The sequence below is a fragment of the Mirounga angustirostris genome, unplaced genomic scaffold, assembly GCF_029215605.1.
Source record: "Mirounga angustirostris isolate CCGP_5_RB_7025 unplaced genomic scaffold, mMirAng1.0.hap1 SCAF_3, whole genome shotgun sequence".
NCBI lineage: Eukaryota > Metazoa > Chordata > Mammalia > Carnivora > Phocidae > Mirounga > Mirounga angustirostris.
This window is the reverse complement of record NW_026991711.1, coordinates 148,047,484-148,067,830: the sequence shown is the minus strand read 5'-3', so window position 1 is coordinate 148,067,830 and position 20,347 is coordinate 148,047,484. Positions and strand designations below refer to the sequence as shown.

Sequence of the window (20,347 nt, the reverse complement as noted above, 5' to 3'; positions counted from 1 at the left end):
GATATACTTGAACATGGTTGAAGACTCTGAAGTGAAGGGGGAAGTGTAGAACCACAGTGGGGATAAGGAAACAGGGAAGGAAGAGGAAAAACATTCCCTTTGTCTGCTTTACAATTTAAGCTTAGTGCTGAGAGTTTGCAAAAGACAGAAGTTTCACTAAATCCAAGTGGAACTACTAGAGGATTCCATGTAATCATTTGCTTTTGAATAGCACTCATGTAATTATTAAAATATTAATTTATATTTACACATTAATTTTCTTAGATACTTACGTATTTGAGAAAGCACGAGAAGGGAAAGTACCCTGGGCTGTGGCATGAATCTGAGGTCCTATTTATTAGAAAAGGAAAATTGTAATTAGTTTGTATTCTTCCCCAGCAATTTGTGAAATGGAAATTAATATTCTTTAGTAGATCTTTATTCTTTGGTACTATCTTGTTTAAAGGCCTCCAGAGATTCTCCACAATGAAGCCCAAATTCCTTAGGAAGGCATAAAATATACCATACAATCTGATGTTCTCACTTACCTCTGCAGTGTCTACTCTGGCTAGTCTCTATCTATTCATATATAATCTATGGTCTGTAGACACAGAATGATATAATTTGCTAAATATATCATGTTTTCCATGTCTCTGGGCCTTTGTTTTTGCCATTTCCTTTGTCTGGAGCACCCTATGCCTTCTTTTTAACTTCTCATCTTTTAGGCTTCACTCAGTTTGTATTAATTCCACTAGAAAGCCTTGCCTAAGTAAATAAATATCCTTCTTTAGTGCCCCTGAAGCATTCTACACATGTTTCTATTACAAAACTCATTATGTTATATCATAATTAAATGTTTACTTTTCTGTCTTCCTGACTATGAAATAAATTTACCACTATATCTTCAGCACTTAACACACAGTAAGTATTCAGTAACATTTGTTTGTTGAATCCATTATTTAATTAATATGTTCCTCAACATTTATTCATTGATTTGTCTGCCATTAATCTCCTACTTGAATATTATCTAACTTGCTTTGTATATAATCCAGCAAGATTCTATTGCTGAATTTTGGTAAATATTCAGGATTGAAGTGATATAGGAAGTCTTTCTGCAGTACATCTTACATCTCTACAGGCATACTGAATTGGTGTATGTCAATTATGCAAAAACACAAATGAATAAAAGTTTTAGACAAAAAGATTGTCCTAATTTCAGAAAGTAGTATTAGTAATTAGAACTAGTTCAAAGTTAAGTTTAGATGGTAACTCTTGTTTCTTCCAGCAAATGAGTAACCAATAGGTACTAACAATGTGTATAAAATGTCTTACTTAAATCCTGTGAACCATTTTGAGTTTGTTTTTATAGATACGTTTTTGTGTATGTTCAGTTTGGTAGAAGTAACTGGAATTAAGAGTGCACAGATCTGAGAAATTAAGTGTGAAAATAATACTATTTTAAAAGCAAAGTAAAAAAAAAAAGCTTTTCTGTTGCCATTAATATGCTGGAGTAGATATCTAAAAAAATTGCCTAGAATTCTATATAAATAATTTAAACTACCCTCTTAAAAGCAGCTAAGCTTTCAAACACATTAAGAGAAATCTTTGAGAGTAAAAAATTTGTAATAACACAAATCTAGAGTGGTAAGCAAGTTTTGAAGCTGATGCTTGCTCTGTGAGCATTGGCAATACCTACAAACAAAATTGGGAATCAAAACTAAGTAAGAGCCTCTAAAAATATACTAGATGCCAAAGAGCTACACCCTTGGTTGAAGGGTTGTCTAAAAACAAAAACAAAAACAAAAAAACTCATGCCACAGAGGTAGCAGCACAAATAAACTATGTCTTGGCTACAGCTGTGGATAGAAGAATAAGAGGAAAAAAATAAAAATCTCTTTTAAGAGATAATCTGTGATTATGAATTCCAATATGACTTTGAGGTTCAAATCTATATGGTCATAAAACTCCAAGTGAGAAATTAATTTAAAATGAACCTTGTTTATACCTCTTCCAGATGCCTAGCAGAAGCATATGGAAATTTTTTAAACTGCTTTATAGAGGTATAATTGGTACTCAAAGAACTGTACATATTTAATGTGTTGAATTTGAGTTTCTATAGAGCAACACACACTATCCAAATATAGAATTCCCAATGATACATTTCTGTCAAAAATGAGCTTACATATAACAATAATGCCCCCTACACACACACACACACACACACACACAAAGACAAATATGAAGAAACAAATCCCGTGACTATTAGCAGGAAAAAAAAAGCATTAGAATTAGACATCACTATTTCAGATATTTGAATTACCAGATAGAGAATATTTAAAAAGTGTATCTTATATGTATAAATATATAAAGAAGGGATTGGAAAACATAGGAATGGAACAAGAACTTATCAAAAAAGTCCAGTCAAATTTGAAAAATAACTATTCAGAAATTATATATATATGCATATATATATATATATAATGTTTGTTTAATCAGAGAAATTTCAAAATGCATTGAATTGATAAGATAGTAAATTAGATAAACTGAAGAAAGAATTGGTCATTTGGAGGACAAATTTGAAGAAATTAACCAGAATGCAGCACAGAGAAATGGAAAATATGATAGTTGTTAAAGGATGTAGAAGAAAAAAAGGAGGTCTAAATATACATAACTGGAGTTTTAGAAGAAAATAATAAAGAAAGTGGGGAGAGGCAATACAGGAGAGGAAAAATAGCTGAAACTTGTCCAGAACTGTTCACCATAATAATACTAAAGAAAAATAAAAGAAAGACCTTAAAAGCAGACTGAGGTGTGTGTGGGGAGGGGAGGGGGAGAATCACTTATGCAGGAATTATTAAATAGAGAAAAAGTAGAACATTTAAGTAAAACAATATCTTTACAGTGCTAAGAAAAAATAGCTGTCCTTAAGGACTTGTATACCCAGCCATAATTATATCCTAGAACATGGTAAAATAGAGTTTTATCAAACAGAATCTGAGGATTTACTCCCCAAATTCATTTACTAATGACATTTCTAAAGAATGGATTTACTTTAGGAAGAATGAAGGTGATTCTAGAAAGTATGAAATGCAAAAGGGAATGGTGAACAAAAAAAATACTGGTAAACATGGACAAATATAACCAAAATCTGACTGTATAAAAATCAGAATTTTAATTTAGCTGGTAAAAAAATCAAAACTAAACTATTGGTTAAATATGATATGAAATAGTTATTTAGAAGTTAATTATTTTAACTTTGACTTTTACTTTAAGCACACATGCAAAATTCAAAGGTAATTGTCAAAAGGAATATACATAGCATACAGTTTCTAAAACAGCAGAGAGAAAAATGGATTAAAAATAAGCTTAGGAGAGGCAAGATGGCAGAGGAGTAGGGGGCCCTATTTCAACCAGTCCCCTGAAATTAGCTGGATATCTACCAAACCATTCTGAACACCCAAGAAATCAGCCTGAGATGTAAGAATATATATCTGGATCTCTACAAGCAGAAAATCTCTGGCAGTTGTGAGGTATGAAGGGCATAGCCATGATTCTGCAGGCAGGTATCAGAAAATAAACAGAAGGGGGAGGGAGCCGCCATAAGCTGGCGCTGGGAAGGTGATATAACACCAGAGAACAAAAGCGTCCCCAGCGGGGGACCGGGCACAGACTCACAGACCGGTAGTGGCAGGGAAAGGACTTTAGTGCAGCCCCCAGACAGGATCCAGGAGCTGTGGGTGCATGCATGAACTGAGGCAGCTCCTGGTTTTAGAAGCACAAAGGGCAGAGACACACCAGGCCCTGTGATCTACCTCTGAGAGAGTTGCTGTGGGGCGCACCACAAAGGAGGCTGCAGTTTTTAGCAGTGCAGACAGAAACGGAGGTTCTGTGTCCTGGAGGGCTCAGTGAAGAGCAGAATACAATTTCTCCGCTCTGGGTCATAGGTTTGGGTATGGTGATTTTTGCTTTGACTCTCGGAAGAGACAGAAGAGACTCATAAAGCTGCAAAAGCTCAAAAAACTGGTTTCCACTGAGCACCCCCCCCCCCAACAGGGGCAGGGCAACTCTGCCCAAGCAGGGTTGCATGAAACAGCACGGCAGGTCCCTCCCCCAGAAGAAGACAGGGTGGAAGAACAAGAGGATGACAGCACTAGGGTCCCTATAAAATGGGTGCATCTTGCTTTGGTTGTGGTTAATACTTTGGGCTCTTTACATTCCCTCAACCACTCATCAACAGAACAACTAAGAGGGTGAACCCCCAACAAAGAAAAGAATCAGAGACTATGGCCTCTGCCACAGACCTAATGGATATGGATATAAGCAAGATGTCAGAGACAGACTTCAGAGTAGCAATTATGAAGTCGATATCTAGGCTTGAGAAAAATATTAGTGACAATATAGAATCTTTAAAGGCAGAAATGAGATCTAATCAGGCTGAACTTAAAAATACATGAATGAGATGCAGTCTAAACTGGATACTCTGACAGCCACGGTAAAAGATGCTGAAGAATGAATTGATGAGCTAGAAGATAAGATGATAGAAAAGAAGGAAGCCAGGAGGCCTGGGATAAACTCCTGAAAGCTGAAGAGATCAGCCTGAGAGAGATTAATGACACCATGAAACGTTCCAATGTCAGAATTATTGGGATCCCTGAGGGAGTGGAGAGAGAGAGAGGACTAGATGATATATTTGAGCAAATCATAGCTGAGAACTTCCCTAATCTGGGGAATGAAACAAGCATTTGCATCCATGAGGCAGAGAGGATCCTTCCCAAGATCAATAAGAAGGATCAATTCCCCAACATATAATAGTAAAACTCACAAATCTTAGAACCAAGGAAGCAATCCTGAAAGGAGTTAGGGGGAAGAGATTTCTTATGTACAGAGGGAAGGACATCAGAATAACATACGACCTGTCCAAAGAGAACTGGCAAGCCAGAAAGGGCTGGCAAGACATATTCAGGGTACTAAATGAGAATAACATGCAGCCAAGAATACTTTATCCAGCAAGGCTGTCATTCAGAATGGATGGAGAGACAAGGAGTTTCCAGGACAGGCAGAAACTGAAAGAATATGTGACCACTAAGCTGGCCCTGCAAGAAATATTAAAGGGGATTCTATAAAAGGAGAAAGTGATATAGAATAGAAATTTACAGAGACAATTTATAGAAATAGGGACTTCACAGGCAATAGGATGGCACTAAAATCATATCTTTCAATAGTCACTCTCAACATGAACAGTTTAAATGCTCCCATGAAACAGCACAAGGGTGCAGATTGGATAAAAAGACATGACCCATCCATATGCTGTCTACAAGAGACTCATTTTGAACCTAAAGATACATCCAGACAGAAAGTGAGGGGATGGAGAACCATTCTTCATGCCAATGGACCTCAAAGAAAGCCAGGGTAGCAATTCTCATAATAGACAAATTAGATTTTAAGCTAAAGATTGTATTAAGAGATACAGAGGGACATTATATCATTCTTAAAGGGTATATCCAACAAGAAGATCTAACAATTATAAATATCTAAGCCCCCAACATGGGAGGAGCCAACTACATAAGCCAACTGTTAACCAAAATAAAGAAACATATTGATAATAATACAGTAATTGTAGGAGACCTCAATACTCCACTCTCAGCAACAGACAGATCATCTAAGCAGAAAATCAACAAAGAAACAAGAGCTTTGAATGACACATTGGACCAGATGGACTTCATAGATACATACAGAACATTCCACACTAAAGGAACAGAATACTCATTCTTCTCAAATGCACACAGAACTTTCTCCAGAATAGACGACATACTGCATCACAAGTCAGGTCTTAACTGATACCAAAAGACTGAGAGTATGCGCTGCTTATTTTCAGACCACAGTGCTTTGAAAGTGGAACTCAATCACAAGAAAAAAATTTGGAAGGAATTCAAACATATGGAAGCTAAAGACCATCCTGCTAAAGAAATGTTTGGGTCAACCAGGAAATTGAAGAAGAACTTAAACAACTCATGGAAACCAATGAGAACAAAAACACATTAGTCCAAAACCTATGAGATACTGCAAATGTGGTCCTAAGGGGGAAATAAATAGCCATCCAGCCTCACTCAAAAAAGTAGAAAAATCCCAAACACACAAGCTAACTTTACACCTAAAGGAACTGGAGAAAGAACAGCAAATAAAACCTAAACCAAGCAGGAGAAGATAAATAATAAGGATTAAAGCAAAGATCAATGAAATAGAAACCGTAAAAACAGTAGAGCAGATCAACGAAACTAGAAGCTGGTTCTTTGAAAGGATTAATAAGATCGATACTTCTGGCCAGACTTATCCAAAAGAAAAGAGAAAGGACCCAAATTAATAAAATTATGAATGAAAGGGGAGAGATCATGATTAACACCAAGGAAACAGAAACAATTATTAGAAATTATTATTAGCAACTATATGCCGATAAATTAAGCAACCTGGAAGAAATGGATGCCTTCCTGGAAACTTATAAACTACCAAGACAGAAACAGGAAGAAATTGACAATCTGACTTGACCAATAACCAGTCACGAAATCGTAGCAATAATCAAAAACCTCCCAAAAAACAAGAGTCCAGGGCCAGATGGATTCCCAGGGGAATTCTACCAAACATTTAAAGAAGAAATACTACCTATTCTTCTGAAGCTATTTCAAAAAATAGAAACAGAAGGAAAACTTCCAAACTTGTTCTATGAGGCCAGCATTACCTTGATCCCAAAACCAGGCAAAGACCCCATCAAAAAGGAGAATTACAGACCAATATCCCTGATGAATATGGATGCCAAAATATTTGACAAGATCCTCGCCAACAGGATCCAACAGTACATTAAAAGGATTATCCATCACGACCAGGAAGGATTTATTCCTGGGATGCAAGCGTGGTTCATCATTTGCAAATCAATCAATGTGATAGAACACATTAATAAAAGAAAAGACAAGAACCATATGATCCTCTCAATTGATGCAGAAAAAGCATTTGACAAAATTCCTTTCCAGATTAAAACTCTTCAGAGTGTAGGTATATAGGGAACATTCCTCAATTTCATAAAATCCATCTATAAAAAACCCACAGTGAATATTATTCTCAATGGGGAAAAGCTGAGAGCTTTTCCCTTAAGATCGGGAACATGACAGGGATGCCCACCACTATTGTTCAACGTAGTACTAGAAGTGCTAGCAACAGCAATCAGACAACAGTAAGAAATAAAAGGAATTCAAATTGGCAAAGAAGAAGTCAAACTCTCTCTCTTCGCAGATGAGATGATACTTTATGTGGAAAACACAAAAGACTCCACCCCCAAATTACTAGAACTCATACAGCAATGCAGTAATGTGGCAGGATACAAAATCAATGCACAGAAATCAGTTGCTTTTCTATACATTAACAATGTAACTGTAGAAAGAGAAATTAGGGGATTGATTCCATTTACAATAGCACCAAAAACCATAAGATACCTTGGAATAAACCTAACCAAGACGTAAAGAATCTATACTCTAGGAACTACAGAACACTCATGAAAGAAATTGAAGAAGACACAAAAAGATGGAAAAGTATTCCATGCTCATGGATCAGAAGAATAAACATTGTTAAAATGTGTATGCTGACCAGAGCAATCTACACTTTCAAACGCCTCCCTATTAAAATACCACTGGCATTTTTCAAAGAGCTGGAAAAAACAATCCTAAAATTTGTATGTAACCAGAAAAGACCCCAAATGGCCAAGGAAATGTTGAAAAAGAAAAACAAAGCTGGGGGCATCACATTGCCTGATTTCAAGCTATATTACAAAGCCATGATCACTAAGACAGCATGGTACTGGCACAAAAACAGACACATAGACCAATGGAACAAAATGGAGAGCCCAGATATGGACCCTCAACTCTATGGTCAACTAATCTTTGACAAAGCAGGAAAAAATATTGAATGGAAAAAAGACAGTCTCTTCAATAAATGGTGCTGGGAAAATTGGACAGCTATATACAGAAGAATGAAATTTGACCATTCTCTTACACCATACACAAAGATATACTCAAAATGGATGAAAGACCTCAATGTGAGACAGGAATTCATCAAAATCCTAGAGGAGAACATAGGCAGTAACCTCTTCAACATCAGCCACAGCAACTTCTTTCAAGACACGTCTCCAAAGGCTAGTGAAGCAAAAGTAAAAATGAACTTTTGGGACTTCATCAAGATAAAAAGCTTCTGCACAGCAAAAAAACAGTCAACGAAACTAAGAGGCACCCCACGGACTGGGAGAAGATATTTGCAAAAGACACTACAGACAAAAGGCTAATGTCCAAGATCTATAAAGAACTTCTCAAACTCAACACCCAAAAAACAAATAATCAAGTAAAAAACTGGGCAGAAGACATGAACAGACACTTCTCAAAAGAAGACATACAAATGGCTAATAGACACATGAAAAAATGTTCATCATCATTAGCCATCAGGGAAATTCAAATCAAAACCACATTGAGGGGGCGCCTGGGTGGCTCAGTTGTTAAGCGTCTGCCTTCAGCTCAGGTCATGATCCCAGGGTCCTGGGATTGAGCCCCACATCGGGCTTCCTGCTCAGGGGGAAGCCTGCTTCTCCCTCTCCCACTCCCCCTGCTTGTGTTCCTTCTCTCACTGTATCTCTCTCTGTCAAATAAATAAAATCTTAAAAAAAAAAAAACAACAAACACATTGAGATAACATCTTATACTAGTTAGAATGGTAAAAAATTAACAAGGCAGGAAACAACAAATGTTGGAGAGGTTGTGGAGAAAGGGAAACCCTCTTACACTATTGATGGGAATGTAAGTTGGTACAGCCACTTTGGAAAACGGTATGGAGATTCCTTAAGATGTTAAAAATAGAGCTACCCTATGGCCAGCAATTGCACTACTGGGTATTTACCCCAAAGATACAGATGTAGTGAAAAGAAGGGGCACATGCACCCCGATGTTCATAGCAGCAATGTCCACAATAGCCAAACTGCAGAAGGAGCCGAGAGGCCCTTCAACAGATGAATGGATAAAGAAGATGTGGTTCATATATACAATGGAATATTACTTAGCCATCAGAAAGGATGAATACCCACCATTTGCATCGACATGGTGGAACTGGAGGGGATTATGCTAAGTGAAATAACTCAAGCAGAGAAAGACAATTATCATACTGTTTCTCTCATATGGGGAACATAAGGAATAGCATGGAGAAGGAAGGGAAAACTGAAGGAGGGGCAATCATAGGGGGAGACGAACCATGAGAGACTATGGGCTCCGGGAAACAATCTGAGGGTTCCAGAGGGGAGGGTGGTGGGAGGATAGGGTAGCCCAGTGATGGGTATTAAGGAAGTCACATGTTGAACATTAGGTGTTATATGCAAATAATGAATCATGGAACACTACATCAAAAAGTAATGATGTACTATATGGTGACTTACATAATAAAAAAATAAGCTTAATACTCTAAAAGAAATCAAGAAAGGAGAAATTGAAGGGAAATATAAAAAAGCAGAACAAAGTAAGAGCACCAATAAGGCATTAGAAATATTCCAAGGTTTTAATTAACATAAGTGTAAATGCCTTAAATTCAATTAGTAGTCAAATTCCTAGACTCAATAAAAATAAAACAAGATAATGCAGGTGTAGAGTGCTTACAAAAGCCACATCTATACATAAAAAGATACTAAGACACAAAGCTGATATAGCCATATTATTGTCGGACCTACTAAATTTGAGACAAAAAGCATCACTTATGATAAAGATCCATACATAATAATAAAAAACTCAATTTTACAACCGAAACTAATATTACACTGTATGTTAACTAACTGAAATTTAAATTAAAAAAAAAAGCCCTCAATTCACCAGGATAGTCCTGGATGTGCCGAGTAACCCAGACCAAGAATTAAAAAGTAAAAATGGACAGAACTATATGGAGGAGTTGATAACTAATCATTCCCAATGATTTTTAGAACAGAGTAAATAAAAGTATATAGAATATTTGAACTACACAATTCAACATCTTGATTGAATGGAAATATTTAGAACATGGCACCACCAAATTGATAATATTTATTATTTTCAACCACACAGAACATGTACAAAATTAATCATGTGTGCTAAGCCAATAGGGCAATTTTGCAGATATTTCAAAAATCTGGTATCATAAAGGCCATGCTGTCAGTCCACAAAGCAATTAAATTGGAAATCAATAACAAAAAGGAAACTAGAAATCCAATATGCTTGAAATTTTAAAACTAATCTATAAATACAAAGTAACACAAAATTGGAATTTAGAGACTATGGGCTCCGGGAAACAATCTGAGGGTTCCAGAGGGGAGGGAATTTAGATAGGATTTTAAAAAAATGAAAATAGGGGCGCCTGGGTGGCTCAGTCGTTAAGCATCTGCCTTCGGCCCAGGTCGTGATCCCAGAGTCATGGGATCGAGCCCCGCATCGGGCTCCCTGCTCTGTGGGAAGCCTGCTTCTCCCTCTCCTTCTCCCCCTGCTTGTGCTCTCTCTCTCTCTCGTTGTGTCTCTCTCTGTCAAAAAATAAATAAAATCTTAAAAAAAAATAAAAATAAAAAAATAAAAAAATAAAAATATTACACATTGTTTTACAGTACATTTCAAAATCTCTTACATATCACCAATTAAGTGCCACACACTATTCTAAGCACTTTTACAAATATTAACTTATTGAATTGCCATAGGAATCATATGAATGATGTACTATTACTGTTCATGTAACAGCACTCAAACGAGTCTTAAAGGTTAACTTGCTTCAAGTTAACACACTCCTTGCTTACTGACCTAAGGTTCTTGATCTGTAACAGAACTAATTTACTTCCTTTGAGATCTGCAGACCACTGGCCTTGGGGAATGAAGGACCAGAACATTCCAGGCCACAGAGGCCAGAAACCTATTTGAAGCCACCTGGACTGATTAGCCCAACAATCTTTTAGCAAAATGTTTTTCTTTTTTAAGGTCACACTATGACTTGACTGACCTCCCTTTGTGCATCTGTAGACCTTGCCCTCCTTTGCAGAACAAACAGAGTAGTCTTGCACAACCCCTGGGTACCAAGGAACCAGACCTTCTTGCACAACCCCCACCCTGGGCACAAAAGAACTAGACCTTCTTGCACAACCCCCACCCTGGGCACAAAAGAACTAGAACTTCTTGCACAACCCCCACCCTGGGCACAAAAGAACTAGAACTTCTTGCACAACCCCCACCCTGGACACAAAAGAACTAGAACTTCTTGCACAACTTCTGAGCTCCGAGATAACTCTAGCTGACATCATTGAGTCTGCAGGTAATAAAAAAAATGTCACAGACTACTGTACTCCCTTAACTTATTAAACCCCTTTAAAAATCTTATGGCCAGGCAGAAACCTCAGACAAGAGACTGCCTCTTTCCAGATTTCAGGCCTCCTGAATAAAGCTCAAATTCCTTTCTAATCAAAACTCATCTCTTGATTGGCCTTTCCAGAGATGGGCAGTGAATTTGGATTAGGTAATATTCTCATTTTATAGTTGGAAAAGCCAAAGAACAGAGAAATTAAATAACTTGGCCAGACATAAATTTTTAGTGTTGGAGTGTGGATTCGATTTAAGTAGTCTTGCCAGAATATATGTTCCTACCTATTATGCCATACTGCCTTCTGATAATCTGATCCATGTGGATAGGACATATGATTACTTGATGCCAAGAAATTTGAAAATTTAGATGAATAAATTTACAAGAAAAGTGTAACTTGTGAAAACAAACTCAAAAAGAAACAGAAAATACATAGTTTCAAATCTAATTTAATCTGTAGTTTTAAATTTTTTCACACTAAGAGATCCGGGACCAGGTTAAATATTTTGCTGGTGATTTGTACCAAACATTCAAGGAATATTTAGCACTATAGTAGGCATGAAGCAGGAGCTCAATAAATGTTAGTAGAAAAAGTGAATTAAGAGATTGCATAACTTACTCAATAGCTGTTACTGATGTTTACCTGATTCACAGAAGTAGCTTGGTCTCTTGTTTGATCTTTCATTCCAATCAGCATTTAATTCCTTCTACATAATCCAAACAACAAAACAAACATCCTCAAAGGATTTTTCTTCCTCCAGGATTTGAACATCAACTATTACTTATATATTTAAAATACGAAAATTTAAGATTTTGAGAGCTTCTCTTAACTGTCAGTTTTTAAGAAATGCACACATTTTGTGATGTTTATGTTAAATCTATTTACAGAATTTAAAAGTTCACAGTTGTATCATGGGAGGTCCACAAGACCGCCCACACATTTGGTGATTTGCTAAGGCTCATGGGACTCAGAATATAGTTGTACTCACATCTAAGATTTATTACAGTAAAAGGATACACTGAAGGATAAAGAAGGGGAAAAGACACAGGCTGAGTCTGGAAAAATCCATGCATAGTTTTTCTTATGCCCTCTCCTCCTGTGAGAGGACACACTTAAGCATGCTCTCTTCTCTAGCAAGTAAAAAAAAAAATGCAGTAACATGTACAGTGTTTCTGCCCAGAGAAATCCATTAGAAACTCAGCACTCAAAGTCTTTATTGAAGGCTGGTCATAAGGACGCCCTCTGCCTTAGTGCATATCAAAATTCTAACCTCCTAAAAAGAAGTCAGGTGTTCAGCAAAAATCACATTATTTGCTATTAATATAGTGCACCATCCATTCAGCTCAGGAAAGTTCCCTATCACTTAGGGACTGTTAGAAAAGCTAACTTCCCCAACACTAGCCAAAGGGCAACCTTGACAACAGTCTCAAGCCTGCTATGTTAACCCTTTCCTACACAGTAGTATTCACTGGCATCCTAAAATTAACTGTCTGTGGAATGCACTGAATAGTAAGTAAGCTTATCAACTCAGTGGGACAAAAGAATAGGTATGTTTTTTAACAAAGCTACAATAGGAGAAAAGTTCAAGTAGAGCTGGAGCAGAGAACAGGTTCTCTGAATACAGAGGGATGTGGTACTCTAGACTTGTTCAAGAACTCAGTATGTTCGGTGAGGTAAATCCAGTGAAATAAATAGGCTTTTTTTTTTTTTTTTTTTTGCCCCCCAGGTCTGAGAGCTGAACATAGACCGCTAGAAATACATTTTCTGACAGTGGTAGGCTATGTACATGTTGGAAGCAGAGTGTAATATTTAGTATAATAAAATGGCCATGCTATTTCTTATAATAAATTAGGAATTTTTGGACATTTCGTACTCATTTGAGATCAAGATAGGTGGCAAATTTAATAATACACACATTAACCAAAAAAAGTCAGTAATAAAACTTAGATACTGTTTTTACAGGAGTTTTTTGTTTGTTTGTTTGTTTTTTAGTAAAGGACATAGCTTTTGCAATCTGTTGGGCAATATTAGGATTTTAAATATTGAAGTTGGTAAGAAATTTTTTTTTGACTCTTAGCATACGTAAAATGGAAAATGACATAGTAGAACACTGAACTGTAAAATGTTTATAAGAAAACTGCACTACACAGTCTGTCAATTATTATGCATTAGAAGAAACAGAAAATTATGCCACTTCCTACCCTAATCAAGTAGAATTCATTTGGAAAGAACTTAATAAATTACCATTTTCAAATCATGTTAACTCTTTAGCAGAGTTGAACGGTTAACACTGTGTTACTAATGGAATGGATGATGTGGTTTTGACTCCTATCTATAATAAGTAGGCAACTCACAGAAAAAAAAATCTAATTTATATCAGAAGACATACCCTGAATTTTTGCTGGTAACTTTCCAATAGCAGAAAACTGATGGCTGGTCAAGAGCCAAGAGGACAGATAGCATGACGGTCTCTGAACAGTCCATCAGTACTAGTTAAAGCCCAATAAAAGGCCAAATTAATACTTCCTCTGAAGGCTGCAGGTATGTACTGTGAATTACAGTGTTGTAGCCTATATTTAGAAAGATTATCCTAGGACTATTAAAATTTTATTATGATATGACTAATTTCAGGGAGTGAAGCAGTTTGGTATGGTCACTTCATGAATGAAAATTTTTATACCAATGCTGATCATAAGATTGTATCTCATTTATTTTACTTGCATTTGGAGCAAAAGAAATATTATATACCTCATCTTTTGGAGGATCCAAATAAGACTGTGAAGATCTTGGACAATTTCTTGTGGGTGAAGTTTGAGGTGAAATAACTGAATTTTGAGCTAAGATGTTTACAGCTCCTAGAGAAAAAGAGATAATTTTACATATGAGAAGATCATAGTTCTGGAGGAGGGTGAATGCTAATGAATATATTTGATCCAATGCTCTCTCTGCTGAGCTGCCACAATCACTGAATTACCACAATTAGGGATATATTTGAGTTAAGGAAGTATCTACAAGAATAACATGACCTTTGTAAATGTTCACTGGCTACAAATTTTCAGACAAGTCTGAAATTCTTAACCTCTAATCCTAATTTATTTAATATTATGCCAGCTTAATTCCTATAATTAAACACAGACCATTGCCAGAATTATTTTCATTTCATTCAGGCTGCAATGGAAGACCCACTCACTATGTGGATAGGGGAATAACCAAAGCTGTGTTTTAGGAAGAATGCTTTCACAGTAAAATTTATGGTGGATTAAAAAGAGGAGGAGGAGAATGGAGGAAGATTACTGAAATAGTCAAGGATGAAGGAAACAAGGATAGAAGCTGTGGGAATGAAAAAATAGGAAAGGGCAAAAGAAATTAAGGAGGTAGATTAGACAGAAAGTGGCAACTCTGGGACACAAATACAAAAAAGAAGAGTCAAAGATAACTCACATTTTGTGTCTGGATGAAAACAAGAAAAATCAGGAAGATGATGAGTTTGATATTCTATTGAATTAAAGGTGATCATTGGCCACTGGATGTAGGTGTCCAATATTTTCTGTATATATATGTAGGCTATGCATGGGAGTATTTTTAGTGACTTCCAGAAATCTAACAAGGCACAGAAAAATTTAGCTAATGTGTAGTCCACTGAAGGGGAGATGGGAAGTAAGATGTATTATCTATGGAAGAACTGAAGGCCGTGGAGTATGGGGATCGTCCTGGAGACAGTTCTCTGTAGTGTACCTCACTGGATCCCAGTTTATCAGTAATGTGCACTATAAACAGCCACCGCAGGGACCCTAACTTTCCACACTTCACAAAATTCAAAAGCCATACTCATCAAGCAATCACTGAAATATATGAGCCAATTATAATATCTATAATCATAAATAATTTTATACCATGCCTTACTTTCCAAAATAACTATGGTTTTTATAATCAAGTAAAACAACTTCAAAACTATATGATAAAACTATAATTATGAAATTAACAAAATAACAAGTTTGACTGTTTTTCACTTTCTTACCTCTATCATCAAAAGCACTTGATTTTCTAGTTACTCCATCTTTCTATATGGTACATTAAGGAGAAAAACATTCATTAGCAACTGTACTTCTAAAAGAAATTTTGCCTCTATCAGTCAACCAAATTTATAAAAACTTTCCCCCATTTATGCCCTAACTTTCAATGAAAATTGTCTCAGGGAAAATATATATTAACAACCTTCTAGAATATCTTCTATAGGGATCTCAAATTTAATTAGTTTAAAATTGAGTTCAGTATGTAGCAATGTACAGTTGTTCCTTTTCTAGTATTCTATATTTTGTTTAAAGGCATAGTAATCCATTCAATGGTTGGTTCTAAAAGTTTAGAGTCACTCAATCTGTTTAAGGGAAATAAATATAACCCATACCAATCCAGCTTACAGCTAGGCAAACACATTTCTCAAAATTTTGATCAAAATTTTATTTTGATTTTGAGAACATCATTTCATTGTGATATCATTTTTCTGTGTCTGTCTGTCCCATCAGGCAATGGGTCCTCAAGGGGAGTGATTATATTTTATTCATCTTTTTATCTTATGTTTCCCAATTTCCTCATTTTCCCTTCCTTCTGGTTCAGCACAGGGCTTGGCCAACAATAGATGTTCAATAAATTTTAGATATTATTATTGCAATTGCTAAATGTTTGGGTTAGTTTCTGCTAAATTACATAGTAACTCAATACTCTGAAGGAAAGACATGGCCTCATGAATAGACCCTAATATCCATAGCCAATCAGTATTATGCTAGTGAAGGAGATAGGACATAGAAGTCAAAAATTAACGAGATAAAAAATCACCATTCAAAAATTTGAGACCGAATTTTATACCTTTTGTTCAGTACCATTAACTTGCACTTCTGACTGGCCAACTGAAGTTGTTGGTTTTTTGACAACAGTCTTTGAACTACTTAAAGATTGATAAATAACATTTGCTGCAGGTCCTAAAAGTAAAGGAGAGAGAAACACCATAGTTGTTGTTGTTGTTGTTTTTAACAACCTATTGAAGGGTAATTGAAATACAACAAACTATACTTATTTAAATTGAATGTTTTTTTTTCAATTTTAAAATATGTCTACAACTCTGAAGCTATCACTGCAATCAAAATAACTTTTCCAATACCATTAAATTTTTTTCATCCCCTGAGAAATGTTTTATTATATGGATACATCACAGTTTTTTATCTACTTACCTACTGTTTGGGTTGTTTCCATTTTGGCCTCTCACAAATAAACCTTTATGAGCTTTCATGTACAAGTCACTGTGTGGACATGAGTTTTCATTTCTAATGGGTAAATACCCTAGTAGTGGAATGACTGGATCATATGGTAAGTATAGGTTTAACTTTTAAAAAACACCACACTAAAAAAATAAAAATAAATAAATAAATAAATAAATAAATAAATAAATAAATAAATAAAAAACACTACACTGTTTTCCAAAATGGCTATATCTTTTGCATACCATTCAGCAGTGCATCAGAGTTTCAATTCTTTCACATCCTTGTCCACATTTAGTAAGCAGAAGAAAGAAAATAGTAAAGATCAAAGTGAAAATCAAGGAAATAGAAGAAAGAAAATAATGAGCCTAATAGCTGATTCTTTGAAAACTTCAATAAAAGTGATAAGCCAGATTGACCAGGAAAAAGAGAAGACACAAATTTTCAGCATCAGGAAAATTAGAGATAATAATAGCATGACAAAAGTCTATAGATAATACTAAAAATAATAACAAAGGAATATTATGAAAAATGTATGGCAGTTAAGTTTAAAAACTTATATACAAATGACAAATTCCTTGAAAAACACAAACTAATATCATTCATGAATAGTTGATATGAAAAACTACATATCTATTAAAGAAATTGAATATGTTAAAAACACATCCGGAAAGAAAGCTCCAGGCTCAAATGACTTCATTTCTGAATTATATCTGTTATCTAAGGAAGAAATCACACAAATTCCATACAAAGTCTTCCAGAAAATTGAAGAGGAATGAACTTCTCTCTCAACTCATACTTTGAGATCAAGATCACCTTGATACCAAAATCATTAAAAGACATTACAAGAAAAGGAAATCTCCGTCAACATCCCCCCACTAACAAAGATACAAAAATTATAAATAAAATAAATTGAATCCAAAAATATAAGATAAAGATAATGCATAATGAATGAGTAAGATTAATCCCTAGAATGCAGGACTGGTTTAACATTTAACATTAAAAATAAGTCAAAGTGATTCACAACATTAAAAGAAAAAAGAAAATTTAGATGATTATCTGAAAGATGCAGAGGAAAATATGATAAAGTTCAATACCATTCATGATAAAACCTCTTTGTGAACTAAGAATATGAGGATGTGTCCTTCCTCTGATAAAAGCTATCTTCAAATCTCTAGAGCTGATACTCTAATTTATATTGATCACTTTCCCTTAAGTTTTTAGAACAAGATTAAGATGTACACAAGCACCATTTTATTCAACAGTATCCTAGAGGTGCTAGCCAGCAAGAAAAAGGAAATGGAAAGTGAGTCCAAGTAAATCCCAGCAGACTATGTTGTAGAAACTAGAAAGCTCATTCTAAAATTTATATGGAGATATAAAGGCCCTATAATAAGCAAGTCAGCCTAGAAGAACCACGAATGTTAGAGAACTCAAACTGCCAAATTTCAAGACTTATTATAAAGCTACAGTAATTAAGAGAACATTGTATTCACATAAGAACAAATAGATAAATAAAACAGGAGACTTTCCACAAATAGGTCTGTCTGTATACCTATCATCTATATATGTTCACTTTATCTTTGCAAAAATTCCACTAAAACTCAATGATGTTGAAGCAATTGAATGTGTACAAGATAAGCTTGAATAAGCCTGTCTTCCCAGATAACAAGGAAGCTATCAAAAATCATTAGGGTTATGTCACAAAGGACTCAAGAATTATCCTAAAAGGAGATCCCACTGGGCAAAGCTATCAAAATTTCAGCATTAATAAACATAGTAACAGAATTGTATTGAAGCACATTGAATTTATTTAAATCTATAAATTCATAATGACACAAAACAAAACTAGTTGCTTACTGTTGGAGGATGCTACTGAAACAATTTACTATTTTGAAAACTGATAAATAATGGGAAAATATTAAGCATCAGTCTGCTTTTCTGAAGTATCCTGTACCACATTGTAAGCAAATAGTAGTTAAGAGGAAGTTTATTTTATACAAGTATTACAGTTAATCTATGAAGAAGGAATGATAGAATTAAAATATCCCAACTTTGCAACCTGTAATTAATTCATGGATCTAGGCCTTGAACATAAATGGCTGCTAACATTACAAAGAGAAAGAAAAGGAGATATTATATTCCACCTGATGGAAAGACTAACCACCATCTATGAATCAGTCTTGTTAGAGAAACTGAACCTGCAAAATGACAGCATAAGAAGACCCTGACCTCACCTTCTCCCTTGGACACACTAAATCTCCAGCTACATCTAGAACAATTCTCTCTGAAAAAGAGAGATAAAAAGGCCACATCTGGTTGAGAGGAGAGGCAGAACCATGGTCTAACTGAAAACCCCACCCCCAGTGCAGCAACCCACAGGTTAGAGGGATTTCACAAATATGGAGCACATCCCTGAGTTTGAGCCCCCTAACCCTTGGGACTTGCACTGGAAAGATGAGCCCCCAAGCATTTGACTTTAAAAATCAACATGGCTTATGTCTAGGAGATTCAAAGGGCATTGGGAAACTGAAACTCTGTTCCTAAAGGGCTTGTGCTCAGACTACTTATCCTGAGACCTAGCACAAAAGCAGCAAGCTGAAAAGCACTTAGGCCATACATAAAGGAGATCCACTGGCTATTCTTAAAGCATTTGCTGGATGGGCAGAGGTTTGTTCCAACTCTCTCCAGGGAAGGAGGTGCTGGTTGGTGCTATTTTTACACTCTCCTACCTTGCTAAGTGCTGGCGATGCCAGATGCCATTTTTTACTCTCTTTACCCTGTTAGCACTGCTCCTGTGGCTCTGCCCCACTAAAGCCAGTGGGTGGGCTTGCCTGCCCCAACACTCCCCTGTGGCCCTGCCAAAGCCAGCAAGTACACATAGTTCACAAGAAATACCCTTTGAATGCCTATCTCTGGTGGCCAAGGGCCCCTGTGTTTTGGGGCCCCAGGGGACTGAAGCAATCAGAGAGACAGTTCTTGGCAGGATGCTGCACAGACAACAGGTGAAACACACCCCCAGTCTTCTTTGACCACTCCCTTAAGACTGGGAGAGAGAGATGTTTTGCTTTATACATTAGAAGCAAAGAATCAAGCGAAATTAGGAAATGGAGGAATGTGTTCCAAATTAAAGAACAAGAAGAGCCCCCAAAGAAAACTTTAAAAACAAAGATAAGTAATTTGCCTGATAAAGAGTTCGAAGTAATAGTAATAAAGATGCTCATGGATCTTGAGAAAAGAATGGATGAACACAGAGAGATCAACAAAGAGAGAGAAAATACAAGAAAGTGCCAAACATTAAGTCATAGGGCTGAAGAATACAATAACTGAAATGAAAAAGACACTATAGGGGTTCAACCGCAGACTGGATGAAACAGAAGGAAGGGCTAGTGATCTGGAATACAGGTCAGTGGAACTCACCCAAACAGAGCAGCAAAAAGAAAAAAAAAAGGTCAAAAAAATAGATTAAAGGACCTATAGGTACCTACCGGGATGCCAATTAGGCAAAAAAAGAAAAACAACAGGAATCCAAATTGGAATGGAAGAAGTAAAACTGTCACTATTTGTGAATGACACGATTTTATATATTGAAAAGGTATTATGCTAAGTGAAACAAATCAGAGAAAGACAAATACCATGTAATTTCACTTATATGTGGAATCTAAAAAATAAAACAGATAAACGAAACCAAACTCACAAATGCAAAGAACAGATTGGTGGTTGACAGACGGGG

The 20,347-nt window shown here is 35.9% G+C and overlaps 1 protein-coding gene across 1 annotated transcript in view; it reads right to left on the bottom strand.

The window, feature by feature from the left end:
* FSIP2 (fibrous sheath interacting protein 2) overlaps positions 1 to 20,347 on the bottom strand; it is a 106,678-nt gene that overhangs the window by 59,982 nt on the left and 26,349 nt on the right. Inside the window, exons 10-14 of the mRNA XM_064586796.1 lie at positions 16,226 to 16,338; positions 15,381 to 15,423; positions 14,111 to 14,217; positions 12,005 to 12,068; positions 273 to 330 (exon numbers count right to left, since the gene is read on the bottom strand). Coding sequence (XP_064442866.1) covers positions 273 to 330; positions 12,005 to 12,068; positions 14,111 to 14,217; positions 15,381 to 15,423; positions 16,226 to 16,338 — 385 coding nt within the window. The remainder of the gene's footprint in view (positions 1 to 272; positions 331 to 12,004; positions 12,069 to 14,110; positions 14,218 to 15,380; positions 15,424 to 16,225; positions 16,339 to 20,347) is intronic.